This window comes from Chenopodium quinoa, unplaced genomic scaffold (genome assembly GCF_001683475.1).
Source record: "Chenopodium quinoa cultivar QQ74 unplaced genomic scaffold, ASM168347v1, whole genome shotgun sequence".
NCBI lineage: Eukaryota > Viridiplantae > Streptophyta > Magnoliopsida > Caryophyllales > Amaranthaceae > Chenopodium > Chenopodium quinoa.
In genome coordinates this window covers 1,050,616-1,065,926 of record NW_018744367.1, presented here as the reverse complement: position 1 = coordinate 1,065,926, position 15,311 = coordinate 1,050,616, and the positions used below count along the sequence as shown (strand labels likewise).

Sequence of the window (15,311 nt, the reverse complement as noted above, 5' to 3'; positions counted from 1 at the left end):
TCTTTTGTTTTAAGAAAAAAAAACGTTATATAACTATGTTACTACGAGTAATTTTCGTTTTCTGAGCGTGTGAATTCCAAGCAACGCTGAAATGGGGGAAGAAGTAGAACAACTGAAACAAACGCCAGATTCTGGAGCTCCTGCTTCATTAACACCTGCTCAATTTCTTTCATGGAAACGCCAGAAGGTTATACTCGTTTTCGATTTCTTAAATTGCTCACTTTTTCTTAATGTTGCTTTCAAACCCTAATTTTTCTCTTGTTGCTGCATAATGTTGTTGATAAATTTCATAATCTCGTTCTTTAATTCGTATTTTGTTGAGAATAATTCCTTGTTTTTTGTGATAATTTAACTTGGTGTTGCTGTTGTTAGTAGAATTTATGCTAGAAAATTGAATTTTATAAGAGCGATTTGTAATTGGGTTAAAATTGAGTTATAAAAAATGCATTAAATTGCTTGTTGCCTCAATCAAACTATTCCAGCATGCTACTTTCTAGAATCGATAAGATTATTATGCAATTGATGATTATCTGGGTTTGTGAATGTGAAGTTTATAGATTATTAGTTGTTAAGGGTTATTATTCTAGATATAAAGAATAGTTGAAAGCCGGATCACTAGGAAAGTAGGAGGGAATTTTCAGCTGAATTTATATCATGATGAGACCTTGGAACTTGCTACTAGGCTAGATCATCGTTGTTGAGTGTACTCCTCGAATTCGATTTTCCTATCTTAGCGTTAGTAGTGGGCATTTTTAGTTAATGAATACTCCCTCCATCTTTAATCAACCGCCTATATTTTGATTGTACAGAAGTTGCCCATATCGCTAAGAACGATAGTATTTTTACAATGTATCAATAGTAACAATATGTAGTTGGTTGGAGATATTGGTTTCATATTTTTATTCATTATATACTTATACCTACATTGCAGTCTTTGCAGATGGTTTTGATCCAAGTTGTAGTAATTAGTTCACTCTCTGATGGGAACTATCATGACATAGTTGCTACTTGTCATCTATATCATCTTGCTAAAATTACCAAGTAGGTAGTGTTGTTTCTTTGAGGCTATACTTTAGGTTCACGACTTTTAGGGTTGCAATGTCACTCTCTTTGGTAATTATATTTTTGGGTTAATAATTAGAAAGAAAAACACCACGTATAGAAGGGAGCTGAGATAATTTCATCTGTCTCAAATAAAGTTCAGATTTCCCTTTAGTCAGTTCAAAAGCATCAGTACTTTTAAGTTACCTTATTGGAAGGGCTTGCAGGATGGAGATCATCATTCTTCTATCGTATGAACTTACGGCTAATAAAAGAAGATTACTCTATTTATACACCACTAACTTTCCTAGGGCTAGAAGTTGAGTGAATGCATAAGATGTTGCTTTTATGAACTCTTATCCCTACGATGCGTGAGAGTTGTATAAACTATAACCTGTCTTGTAAAGTTTTAATACGCTAAGTACTAGTTCTTATATCTTAAATTCTTGTGCTTTGTTCATCAGATATGGCTTGCACACAAACTCTAAAGGCAGCTGTAAGCAGGGCTCTTTCTATCTGTTTTACCTTTCAGCCTTTATGCTGCCTACTGCCAGACCAATTTCATCAGACAATGTTTCTGATAGACAAAGCAACAGATCAAATGTTGTGATACAGAAACATTGCCTTTACCTAATTATTTATTCTCAATATTATTTATTTGATACTTGATACAGAATACATGTACCCATTGTCCCATTTGATTCATGTGATATTATTTGCAGATTGCTGCATGATTTTAGATATCACCCCTATTAGTAGCCTTCATCAATTATCAACAACTAATATTTTCATTATGTTTGCTTGTAAGGCCACGCCACTTATTGAGAAGTGGAAGGTTGGTTAATATGCAGTATTTGATGAGGCTATGGACAATAGTGTTAATTGTGAAGATTGAGTGTGGTGTTTATTCTTGTAGCTCCTAAGTAATTCCATTCCATTTTGGACTCGGACGCGGGCTTTCATACCATCAACCGGGCTTTGCAATTCAGTATCTTCAAAACCATAATCATCCCATGAGTCCCCCAATTTCTCCTCTTCTTGCTTGTCAATGGGCTTAAGATGGTTCAAAGCATTCAAGAGATAGCAAGAATGCCAAGTCCAATTTCTCTATATTAAAAAAATCTTCTTCAGCGGCCCAAGCAAGATCATCTATTTCCAAATCAGAGAGGATAGTGTTCAATGGCTCTTAGGGATTTTCTGGTTTTGTTCTGAATACATATCACAGTTTTATAATTTTCTTAATTAAGAAACCTGGAGAAGAAGAGGGGGAGGGGGGGGGGGGTGTCCAGAAACAAAAGTATGGGAGGGATGTGCAAGGAACTTTGCCAAAAAAAAGGTATAATGAAGTAAAGCAAGGCGAAGAGTAGCTCATGCATTTTGCCTGGTGTCTTGTTTTATGTAATATTTTCAGCCTAATGGTTTAGAGATGTTCTTTTGATATGTTGTGTGTAAGATGGACAAAATGTTCTTTACGGAACAGAGACCTTTGTATTTGTGGACTGTGGTTTTAGATTTTCAAGTTCATGTTTGTTCAATTTTATGCATAATTGATAATTATTGTATCAATATTTCACATTTTGTGTGTTGTGGATTGCTAATCTGCTTATCTATATGTTGCAGGATGCTAATGCATCAGCTCAGAGAGCTGAAGCTGCTAGGAAGCGAGAAGAAGATATAAGAGCTGGGGTAGTGCAAATGAATGGCCGAGAGCTTTTCGTGAATGAACCTTGGGTGTTTGATAATAATCTTTACTGAATGTTTCTGTTATATTACCTTTCATATGTGTAATATTAGATTTTGTGAGATATTTATCTTATTCTTCCTGCTGGCAATTTAGTTTCAGGACATACTATATGGCATTCCAAGTGTAGAAAAATAATAAAATATATACTGCAATATTTAAACGTACTAGGCTAAATGTTTCTGAATGTGGCAAACCTCCAAGGAAGCAATATATCCCTTAATTTCCCAGTGCTGCCAAACAACAGACAATCGAGCGACAATCCGTTAGAATTTTGAGGTGGGAATAACCTCACTGCCTAGCATGTCGTAAAGCAAAAATACTTGTAGCTTAGGAGGAAGTAGTAATGGAGGTTTGATATGTGTCCGCAAATGCATAACATGGCATATTTGTAAATATAATGCAACTTTTTTGTAACGGGTTTAGAAATTGGAGGGAAATTCTGAATTGTATAGTAAAAAATTGTAATGGGGTGGGACCCATGCCATAATAAAAAAACAATTGAGGCTGAACCCCACTTCTACTTCTTTCTTCCAGCAGACCCACAATACTAAAAAGGGGACTCTTCTTCCTTAAAAAAAATTTGCTGAAAAGGTGACCACCTTTTTCTCTATTGCTGAACTCGAAAATCCTTGAAAACTCGAAAATTCTTGCATACTAAAAAATCCTTGCATTGATGTAGGAACCCTAAAAATTTACTGCTCTACGCAATGGAGTACCTTGAAACCACTGAGGATATCGAAAGGTACGCCGGCGGCGAGTATGGGTTGAGCATTTGCGAGCCCATTCCCGATGATGATTGCAGTGGCAAAGAAGACTGCGCAGCAGCGTTGGAGGCACTCTTGAATCAGGTGAGTGGTTAAAATGATGTGTTAAAGAGTGTTGGAATTAGATTTAGGGTTTGATAGAGGTATCGATTTGAAAATATGGAATACCATGGTAGTAGATAGAGTTAAATTGAGAATGACGCACCTTTATTGTTATGACTACGTTGAAGTTAATCTCTGTTTAGAACGTTGTTAAATGAAGCATCAATTGGTAGAAGCAACTTATTTTAATCTCTATTAATTGAAGCATTATTTGGTAGAAGCAACTAATTTCGTGGGAAAAAAAATTGGTAATGTGTGTGGATATTATGTTGGGTTTGTCGTTACAAGTGTGTAAAATTACGTTCTTACTCCATGCTCTGTTTATTTTTTATCAAACGTAATTGATCATTGTGTAAAATTATATTATAACAAGCTAACTTGAGGTGAATGTTATGTTTACATGAGGTTGTTGTTGGGGAAGAGTCCTTTTAGACTCCAACCAAAGGGAAGGGTAATGTCTCAATTAGTGTTCGGATTGAGGAGCTTGCTGAAGTGGAGCTGGATGTTGCTCTGCACCTCCTTCTATTGGAGTGGTGTTTGAGTCGATGTTAGAAGTTGATGAGTATTTTAGGAATTATGGGCAGCAGAGGGAGTTTGGTGTTGTGCGTGCAAGTGGTGCCAATAATGGAAAAGGTGCGAAGAGGAATTGTAGGTGGACGTGTGAATGTTATGGTAGGCTTGTTCGGAAGAGGAAAAAGAGTGAAGTGGGTTTAGTCTCAGATGCTCAAATTAGTGAAGATGAAAATATGTGTCCTAAGCGTAAGTCGAAAAAATGTGAATGCCCTGTGTTTATATATGCAAATGTGAATGATGTAGGGCAATGGGTGATTCGTAAGACAAAAATGTAACATGATGGCCATACTCCTACTCCCAGCAAATCGAAGAATATAAGTAAATTCAGGAAGAAATTTTTGGTGGAAAATTCATATTGTGAGGCAGCTTTTTAATGACCGAAGGGTAGGGGTGCCTGTTTTGAGCATCTATAGGTCTATGTCGCGGCAGAGGAATGGGTTGGAAGAGATGCAGTTTGAGAAAAATGATTTACATCACGAAGTGGCAAAGCAAAGGAAAAGGGTGTTTGATGATGGAGATGCAAAAGCCATGTTCGCTTACTCTAAGAGAATGGTGGATGACAATTCCAAATTCTTTCATACCTATCGAGTTGATGAAGAAGGTAGGCTGAACTTGCTGAAGGATGTTTTGTGGATAGATGCAAGGAGTAGGGCGGCTTAGGAAGAGTTTGGGGATGTTGTTGTATTTGATTCTACCTACTTGACCAATGAATACAAACTTCTATTTTGCAACTTTGTAGGTGTCAACCATCATGGCCAAACCATTTTTATTTGGATGTGTGCTAGTAACTCATGAGAATGCTGAGACTTTCGAATGGGTGTTCTCAAATTGGCTTCGATGCATGGGCGAGAAGGCACCTGTTGGGATCCTAACGGACCAGTACGACGCAATGAGGAAAGCTCTAAAGGTTGTTAAGTAAGGAACAATACACAGATGGTGTATTTGGCACATCATTAACAAGTTTGGAAAAAAAGCTAGGCAAGCATGTTAATTACCCAGATCTGAAGGAGGCGCTGGAGCAGGCAATTTATGATAGCCTGGATCGTCAAGAATTCGAAGAACGTTGGCCCGAGGTTATAAGGAATTTGAAGCTGAAGATGAAGAATGGCTGGCAGGTTAATTTTTTTCCAATTTTTTTTCCAAATTGTCAATCTGCTCTGGTCATTTTATTTTATTTCCTGTATGCTGTGGCTGCATTTGTATCATGATATGCTGTTATGCAAATGGTTCAATGTTATGTGGGTTGATTTATTACTGTGGTTTAAACTTGGGGGATGCTTACATCCTGTACTTGAGTGGTGCTGTTTGATAACACAATATTATACACGATTTATATGCGATATTTGGCCATGTTTTATTGTGTTTTCTTCGTTCTCCTAATCATTTTGAGGTATTATTCTTCCTATTTCGATATTGCTCTTCTCGGTTTGTTTGTTTTTGTTTTTGTAGGAATAGGGCTCGCGATTTGCTTGGAAATTGTTTTGATCGCGAGATATTTCTTTATACGGAGCGTTTCTAGCATCCTAAAACACCCTAGCAGCCCCCTCCACAACCTGGTTGTGGCGTGTTACCTGTTGGCCACAACCTGGTTGTGGGCGTCTATCATCGGAGCAAGGGAGAAGTGAAGGCAACCCCCTCCACAACCTGGTTGTGGCGATTTCTTCCGTGCCACAACCTACCTGTGGCAGCTCGTTTTGGTGGCGTTTGAGAGTCCTATTAGGATAGAAATACCTAGTTTTATGCTAGGATTTAAATAGGTTTTTAGATAATCTTTTATCTATCACTTTTACATACATTAATTTAGAGTTTTTGGTATTACGTTCTTCCACATTATTTTCCTAGGGTTTTTCTTTCAAGATTCAAGATTTCATAATTTATTCCAAGTATTGATTTCTTCTCTCAATTCTCTTATTTTATTATTGTTAATTATGTTTTCTTTATTGAATATCATTCTTGAATTCATGACTATGTGTGAGTAATTTCTCTATTCCAAGACCTAGCGGAACCCGAATATGGTTAATGCATGATTTAATTCTTTAATTTCTCTAATGATAATTGCAATTGATATGCTTAATTGATTGTGCTCATGCCAATACTAGATTAGGGATAATTAGTATTGTTATTAATCCATTGTTTTAATCGCAATGGAAGTTGGGTTTTAACGGGTTTGAATAAATCAATTAAGGATTTGAAGTTCATCATGGGAGTAGTTGAATGGAAGATTAGGAAGTTAGAGTAATGTGCTCAAAGTCTTTAATTTACATGATTCCACGGAAGTAGGCTTGATTTTGATTAGGGAAGCCATTGATAACTCGGGAGAGACCATTGGTACCATTTAGGGATTGCTTTTCCTCGTTAATCGATTGAATTATATGTTAGGGGTAGAGCGACTGTTGCATTAATTGTAATCGTGGTGATGCTTGATCTTGGATGTTTTTAGCATTTGATTTATTATATTACTAGATTTAATCGCTTTATTTAGCTCTTTAGTTATTAGTTCTCACTATTATATTTATTACTTGCTTAGTATTTATTTGAGTCTGTTTAATTAGTCAAACCACAGTCTCTTGGGATTCGATCCTTACTTGCCTATCTACATAGTAGTAGTCTTGTTAGGTTAATTTTGTTAGGTGTGCGACCGACTATCACCGTTATTAATGACCCATACATCTTTGTCTTTGTAGTACTGAAACGGGTGTTCTGATAATGGGAAGTTCACTGGTAAGGGGTTAAGGGTAATGGGTAGTTCACCGAGTATGTTATTTATAACCCATACATCTTTGTGTAGCTGCACTGTGGGTTCTGGTAAAGGGTGGTTCCATTTCAGATTTGAATTTTCATTAAACATAGTGAATTCAATAATTTGAATTACTGTATTGGTTCTGTTGTTGGAATCACTTGTCAGGATTGTTTGCAGAACGAGCAATGTGGGCTCCAGCATTTGTAAAGCATTTGTCTTGGGCCGACATGAAAACCACCCAAAGAGTAGAGAGTATTCACTGTTTCTTTGACGGGTATTTAAGCAAACACACGTTGCTTTATGAATTTGTGGAGCGTTACGAAGAGGCACTTGAGGTTAGAGCAACTACTGAAAAAAGGCTGATGATAACAATGCGAGATATGTAAGGAAGACGTATAGTGACTTCCTCGCTGAGCTTATATTCCAAAAGATCTATACCAATGCAAAATTCAAAGAAGTCTAGCGAGAATGCAGCCGTCTGCTTTATGTTAGCGGAATAGAGAAAGTGCAGGTTTTCGAGAACATCACTGAACATGTGGTTGAGGATAGAGTTTGGTACAAGCCCAAGAACGGTTCGATGGAGAAACCGTCTAAGCGGAAGCGTGGATACAAGGTTACGTATGATTTTGTTTCTAAGGAAGTTTGGTGCGAATGTAAGCACTTTGAGTACCACGGTATTATATGTCGTCACATCATCAAGGTGTACGAGTTGAATGATCAGATCAAGATTCTGACAAATTCTTCCTTAGGCGTTAGAGGAAAGATGTGATAAGGAAGCACACTAGGGTGAAGGTTGCATATCATGATTTAAGCAAGACCGAAGAGGTTTGCAGGTTTGATAAAATGATGGTGAAGTTTGGTTCCCTTTGTCCGAAGTCATCTGTTTCCAAAGACACCACTGATCTTGTCATGCAAACGCTCCAGTTACTAGAGATTCAGGTGGATGAAAAGATTCAATGATGAAGATTTCTGACGGAGAAGGAGAAGGAGAAGGAAAAGGTGATAAGGGAACTCCTGTTACCCCTTCCACACAAAGGCAAGGGAGCTTCTCTGAGGTACCGAAGGATCCCCCTATGCCAAAGAGGCCTGCACATAGAATAACTGATGTGAGATTCCCTTCATGTGTTAAAAAATCAAAAAAGGGTAGTAAGACAAACAACAACCGCAAAGCACCAAAGAAAACCTCAAAAGTGCAACCTGCACAATTTCTTACAACTTCAAATTCTTAGGTTTACTCTCTTGTATTTTTTCTTTGTTTACATGGAAAAGTGCAACCTGCATAATGTTCTAACTTCCCCTTGTTTGTTGTTTTGTTTCTTAACTGGTTGTGTTGCAGGTGCCTCCACCTCAGGGATTTGTCTTCCCTTACAGCCCTTATTTTATCGGAGGAATCCAAATGGTGGACAGTGATGGATCAATAGGGTATTTCACTAGTGTTTCAGGAGACTCCACCTGCCAAGTTGTCTGCGAGCGATGTACATTCCGTTTATCGGCCAGCCATGATCCCTTATGAATATCATCAATACAGGACATTGTACCCTTGTATGCAGGGGGGTCAGGGTCACATGGTTGCTTCATCTTACTCCCCGACAACCCCTAAGTCAGCTTCACCCCTTAGTGGTTCAGCCCCTACAAATTCAGACCAATTGCTCCCAAACCCATGTTTATACCAATTGCTCCACTAGTAGAAAAATACAAATGCGCACCGGTTCAAAACCCCCCATTCGCACCGGTTTTGAACCGGGGGAATACTTGTTATTGGCACCGGTTAACCGGTGCTAATAATAGGTACCCACTTTTACAAAAAATATAATTCATTACTTTTGGCACTGGTTAACGGTGCAAAAAATGCCCAAAAAAATAATTTTTTTTTTTCATGTGAATTTATCACCAGACTGTTATAGATATACATAATATACTTGAAACTGATAATTTTCCTTAATAACCTGTAATTTTACACTTGAAAAGAAAAGGAAAAAAAAATATATAGCAGCAGCCCAGTAGCAGAACAGCAGCAGCACTAAAGAGAATGAATCGTCCATATTAGGACATAGAGCAACCTGAATGCAGCCTGAATTTTGTTATTTCATGCACTAATTTGATTACAGATCCATATGTAACCTGTCAAATTTTACAAAAAAATCCCACAATACTAACCAATCTTTTCATAACAATAAATAAATCAACAACAAAAATAACACAAACCCAAATCAAAAGAGTAAACCCAAATCACAAAATAAAAACAATTATCAACTAAAAATCGCAGATGAAAACATTCTATAGAGTCTAAAACAACAACACAAACAAACAGCAAAATACCCTCTCAATACACAGACTCAAAACATATTAATAAGTCATTGGCAAGCATTAAGAGAACCCCCTTTTCTACACTCAGTCAATATTCCATAGCTAGGGATAATAAATTATTCAAGAGCAGTCGTGAAAGCCATATCAACTTGCATTTTCGCATTAACAACTAGCAGAAAGCCAGAAAGATAGCATAGGACCACATAAGGCCATGCATACATTCAACACACATACATTTCAATGCAAATGTTAAAGGTAAATAAGGTATAGTCCTTAGATAAATTAGTCAGGCAAGGGATTAGTATGCATACAGAAAGCACAACTTCGATAGCCTGCCCAAAGACTCCGCAATGGCGGAATTGGACTGCTGAAACTATTCAAATAGAGATCCAAACTGACCAAATTTGTCAGATTGCCCAGCTCACTAGGTATTGGCCCCTTGATATTGTTACTACACAGTTCCCTAAGAATAAAAACATACTCTAATAAGTTCATATAATTTCATAACCAAAGAAAAAAAAAAAAAAAGCAAAGGATCAAGTACATGATAAAGGTTGCATTCTAATGAACCAGAAAACAATTAAATTTGTACTTGATCCATATTATAAGCTCAAAAGAAATAATTATTTGGTTGATTTCCCATCAAACCAGGTTCAAGGATGACTCAATGTATGCAACTATATCCTTCAAAACGAGAGAGAGAGAGAGAGAGAGAGAGAGAGAGAGAGAGAGAGAGAGAGAGAGAGAGAGAGAGAGAGAGAGAGAGAGAGAGAGATACAGAGTACAAACAGCCAGCTATCAGTTTATCACTCCTCTAATGAAACTAGGGTGCACAAAACATTTTTTATTTATGGCAGTAAAATACAGAAGCAGACCTTCATTCCCTTTTCAACAATTATGTAAGTTTCAGAGGTTGAGAACGACTCAATAGAGATAACACCATCAGCCCAATCTTGTCAATGGCTTCATCAAGAATACTCCCAAACAAAGTCATCATTTCCAGAAGACATTAAAGCCATAGTTGCAGGCAACAAGTATAAATTAATATACAAACATAGGCTTAAAGCCACACCTGTCCCCAATCTCGGTAGAGAAAAAGCAGCAGCTACAGCAGAGAAAAAGTAGCAGCAGCAGGGGTGCACTGCAGGGAAGCAGGGCAACAGGTTCAAGCTTCAAGTCATTCGATAAACGCAAAAACACAACTCAGAAAATCAATCCAAAACCCAATTTTAATTCCTGAGCTATACTTGTCAAGAAACTTAACAATTATGGTACGATAAGGCAATATAAGAAGACAAACTAGAAACAAAATATAATGAAATAATCCACCATTATCCACTACCAAATGAGATTCAATTTGCATATTTAATCAAAAGAAACCCAAAACTGATTAAAATATACCCATACCACAATCAAGAAATCAATCAAAATATACCTGAAAAAATATATACCTAAAAAATCAAATTAAATGACAACCAAAACAATATTCACAATACATCCACAATCAAACTACTGAAATTCAAGATTCAAGTATCAAATACTCTGTATACTCACAAGTCAAATACTCCGTGTACCCATAATTCAAATATTCCGTATATTCACAATTCCAAAAGCTCAAATTAACAAAATCCTAGATCAATCGCAATTATTGAAACAAATTAACAAAACCCTAGATCAATCGTAATTATACTGAGTTGCGTAATCTGATTTTAAACCCCAAAACTACTATATCAATCAATTCAATCATCATCTATGCAATTTGACAAATTTCACGTTCAATCAAATACTTCGGTTCAATTCTTCCAAATCCCAAAACTTAATAATTCAATAATGGGAAATTCTCAACGGTAACCCCCAACTTTTGCTACGCACCAACGGTAACCCCCCCTTTTTTTGGATTATACAAGATGACCCTAATTAAGAAATTTATCTCACATATGACATTAATGAGTGTTATTTATTTAAAAAAAAAACTAACTATGGTTAACTAAGGTTAAATTATTTTAAAAAAATAAAATAAAATCAATTTCAAAAAAAGTTAAATTATTTTTTAAAGAAAAAAATAAATAAAATAAATAATTATTTAAACCACCACCAGCCTAAACCTTCCCCGCCGCCCCTGACACCCCTGCCCCGTGCCTCCGGTCACCAGGATCCCCAGCAGCGCCGACGGCTCGCCTGAACCCCCTCCTATGAAGCACCAAACCGCCTCCCTCACCAAACTAGGCAACATCACCCTCAAAAACCCCAGGTTCCGACCGTCGTACCCCTCCCCTTGAACGTGCCGACCGCCGTATCCCTCCCCTTGAACCACCAAACACCTTCGAACCTTTCCCCGTCCCGATCCTGACCTCCTTCCCCCGCCAAGTTTTCGGCCCTCTCCTCTTCCCTTGTCCCTTTTCCAGCCCATAAAATCATCTCACCACCCTCGAAAACCCCATCTTCGTCACGATTTCGGCCTTTGTCGCTCTCCCTAGCCACGAGCTCCGATTCGATCTGCTGCAATTCGACGACCAAGGGCGGCTGTGGGCAGCAAGGAGGTGTTTGGGGGGAGGGCGACAAGGAGGTGGTTGGGGGGAGGGCGGCAAAGAGGTGGTTGGGGAGTGGGCCGGCCGGAACGGTGGAAAATGAGGAGAAGGAGGAGAGGTTGGCTGGAATCAATGGGGATTAGGGGTTGGGATTAACTTTTTAATTTTCTTTTTTTAAAAAAATATAAATATAACCATAGTTAATATTTAAGGAAATAAGGTTATGAGTGGGATGAAATTGTTAACTAAGGTCATTTAGTATAATCCAAAAAAAGGGGGTTACCATTGAGAATTTCCCTTCAATAATTATTGAAATTATATCAAATTTGCATAAAAAATAACAGCAATTTCGTAAGAAAAAACGTACCAAACCAATGACGATCAGGTTGAATACGAGAATCACGCAAATCACAAGATTGAAATTGCTGGCTCATAATCCAATATCCACCACAGTCAAATTTCAATATCCAAATCAGAAATTTTCCACAACACAACACTTTCAAGTCTTACATAACATCAACCCTAAGCAAATTAAAATTTAAGTTAAAACCCTCCAAAAAAACACCTATTTTATCCAATCAATAAACAATGGAAAAAAACAGCAAATCCAGAAATTAAACAATTAAATCAAGAGTAAATAGAAAAAAAGGGATACAAGGATGAGATCGAAGAGTATCCTGGTCAACTTTGACAAAATTAGCTCCATGGACATCCCAAACTCAACTGCATGTTGAATACGAGAATCAAATACAATAAAAAAAATTAACCATCAAATATTGAAAAATTAATTGAAATCAAAACCCTAAATAACTTGAATTAGGGAATTGAAAAACGATTCTTGAATATAATCAGCAATTCTAGAAGTAATTCGACAAAAATATAACACAAAGCTAAATAAATTAGAAACCCTAACCTCAAATATCTGAATTTTTATTCGAAATTTATTTGTATTTGTTGTTGTTAAAGAAGCACGAACATCCAATTGATGCGAAAAACGCACCTACAAACCCTAACCTCCATTATTGTTGATTTAAGAAATAGGCGGCGGCGACGACGATGGTTGTATTTGGTTCGAATTGACGCTGATTTTCGAAGAAGGAGAACGAGAGTTGACAGAGAGAAGAAATGGAGAGATAAAGTGGGCTGGCGATGAAAGGGGTGGTGGTGGAAGCTAAGGAGTGGTGGTGGGGAAGCTAAGGAGTGGCGGTGAAGTGATAGAAGAGAGAAAGGGGGAACGAGAGGAGAGAGAAAGGAGAATGACTGAGTGAGTGCGTGGTTATTAAATTGGGAAATAATGCGTGTTTTAGAAATGTATAAAAATAAAGGGGCACCGGTTAATCGATGCTCTTGTATTTGAATTGTAGAAAAAGAAAAAAAATCAAGGGGCATCGGTTAACCGGTGCTTTATGTATTTTGGGCCACTGGTTTCCAAGAATCGGTGCTCATTCTTCGGTACACATTTATGTTTTTCTACTAGTGTTCCTTACCTTGTACCTCCAAAACATCACAGTCATGCACACCAAATGCTTATGGCCCCAAATATTGATCTTAACCAAGTGTCTACTATTCCTATACAACACCCTAATGCTCCTAATTATTAACTTCCTAGTGGTCCTAACCAACAACCTATTGCTCCTAACCCACACCCTAGTGGTCTTAACCAACAGCATAATGCTCCTAACCCAATGTCACATGCACCTAACCCAACAGCAAACTGTCTGTAACCAGACACGCAAGACGCCATGCAACATAAGTATATCAAGTCACTTGGGTGTAAGACGCACATTTTGTAATAAAAAAAACTGTGGTGTAATTTTTTGTTAGGGAGATGAAATTTTTGTATCAAACCTCAATTTCAGCTATCCAGGTGTAATATTCTACTTTATAAGGGTTCCAAGTTTTTTGGGCTACTGCTTGCTATTATCCCAAGTCAATATTTCTAATCCGACCTTTTTTTTAATCCAGTGAAACATTTAACTTATTTAGTTTAAATAATCTGCTACCATTTACATAGTAAACCATGAAGGGGATCTTTAAATTTAACATCATTACATAGAATAGTAAACATTTATTCCATTAATGGTACCAAATTTACGTACTAAATTTAAATTGGCCCCAAAAATTTGTCATCCTACAGAACTACTACATTAATGAGTTGATGTAAATCTGAATTTTATTAGTAACACTCAGGCAATGAAGGGTACCACTGGAGTTCAAAAATGGTATACTAAATTTTGATAGGTATACATGTTAACTCCTACCAACTAGGGTTACATGCACATTGTTTAGGGTATGATACGATATTGTGTAAGGGACAACCTCTGTGGTTTAATTGGTCTTTGGACAACGCTTTTTTTGGATAACATAACCTGTTATTCTTATAACCCGTCGTCTTAAGGAATAAATACATTGTATTTAAGTCCCACTTCCTATTTCAGTATATACGCAAATCATTTCATATGTAATCCATGATCACCTAATTAGCATTCCCACGTTCCATTTAATTAAAGTTAAATTCCGAATAAAGTGTACATATCACCTTTTTTGCATGATTAATAAATGATGGAGAGGTTTATGGTTAACTATAGTGTCATTCTTTAGTGTTTGCCTGATATTTGTTTACAAGGTTCACATACATGTACTTTAACTGAGTTTGAAATATGTACAACTGAAATTTAAAAAAAATTCACTACTAAACATGGTTCAAGAGGTTCAACTGTATAATAAAAGGGTTTTGTTTAAATTCTCTAGGGTACTACTATAAAACATATTTCAATGTTCAACTGTATACTAAAAGGGTTTTGTTAAAGGTCTCTAAGGTACAACGGAAAAACATGGTTCGATGTTCAACTGTATACTAAAAGGATTTAGTTAAAGGTCTCTAGGGTACTACAATACTAGGCTGTGTAGAGTTTAGGGTACTACTAATTGATTATTTCATACATAACCCATGATCACCTGATTATCATTCCAATGTGGCAGTTAATTTAAATTAAAATCTGTATCAAGTCTACGATTCAACTGCATCACTTAAGTATTTCACTAGAAGTGTCAAGGGTACAAGAAGAGACAATGATTTATGTATATTAACAATGGGTCTTTTATCATGTCACTCAATCATAACCTCAATTCATACATATATGTTGTTTAGGCTGTAGGGTAAATTCATGTGTAATGATAATTAGGGGTTGGTTAAGTAATAAATTAATAGTACTTTAGTCCCACTTCTTGTTTGAGTATACATGCAAATCATTTCATACATAATCCATTTAATTTAATTTACAACCCGATTAAAGTGTACAGATCACCTTTTTTGCATGATTAATAAATGACGGAGAGCTTCATGGTTAACTAGTGTCATTCTTTTGTGTTTGCCCAATATTTGTTTAAAAGGTTGACATACATGTACTTTGACTGAGTTTGAAATATGTACAACTGGAATTTAAAAAAAATTCACTACAAAACATGGTTCAAGAGGTTCAACTCCATCATAAAAGGGTTTCGTTTAAGGT

General features: G+C 36.7%; 1 protein-coding gene and 1 long non-coding RNA gene across 8 annotated transcripts; one reads left to right on the top strand and one right to left on the bottom strand.

Moving 5' to 3' along the window:
- The first annotated feature begins 17 nt into the window (after positions 1–17).
- On the top strand, positions 18–2,969 carry LOC110696494 (zinc finger CCCH domain-containing protein 15 homolog). The gene is made up of 2 exons (XM_021873786.1): positions 18–187; positions 2,662–2,969. The coding sequence occupies exons 1-2, from the start codon at positions 92–94 to the stop codon at positions 2,794–2,796; spliced, it is 231 nt and encodes a 76-aa protein (XP_021729478.1). The 5' UTR covers positions 18–91; the 3' UTR covers positions 2,797–2,969.
- A 5,156-nt stretch (positions 2,970–8,125) lies between these two features.
- LOC110696492 lies at positions 8,126–13,336 on the bottom strand. Of its 7 annotated transcripts, none has more exons than XR_002506297.1 (3): positions 12,713–13,336; positions 9,583–12,522; positions 8,126–9,085 (listed from the first exon to the last, which is right to left on the bottom strand). It is a non-coding gene; the product is annotated as an uncharacterized LOC110696492 (long non-coding RNA). The 7 variants fall into 7 exon arrangements; XR_002506299.1 differs by having other exon boundaries at positions 8,126–9,734; positions 10,147–12,522; positions 12,713–13,334; XR_002506298.1 differs by having other exon boundaries at positions 8,126–9,734; positions 10,344–12,522; positions 12,713–13,334.
- Between the last annotated feature and the right edge of the window lie 1,975 nt (positions 13,337–15,311).

Excerpts from the sequence above, each read along its gene's own strand:
- LOC110696494 (XM_021873786.1), top strand. The coding sequence starts at position 92 with ATGGGGGAAGAAGTAGAACAACTGAAACAAACGCCAGATTCTGGAGCT. Across the intron at positions 188-2,661 it reads TTTCATGGAAACGCCAGAAG|GATGCTAATGCATCAGCTCA; the intron begins GTTATACTCGTT and ends TATATGTTGCAG.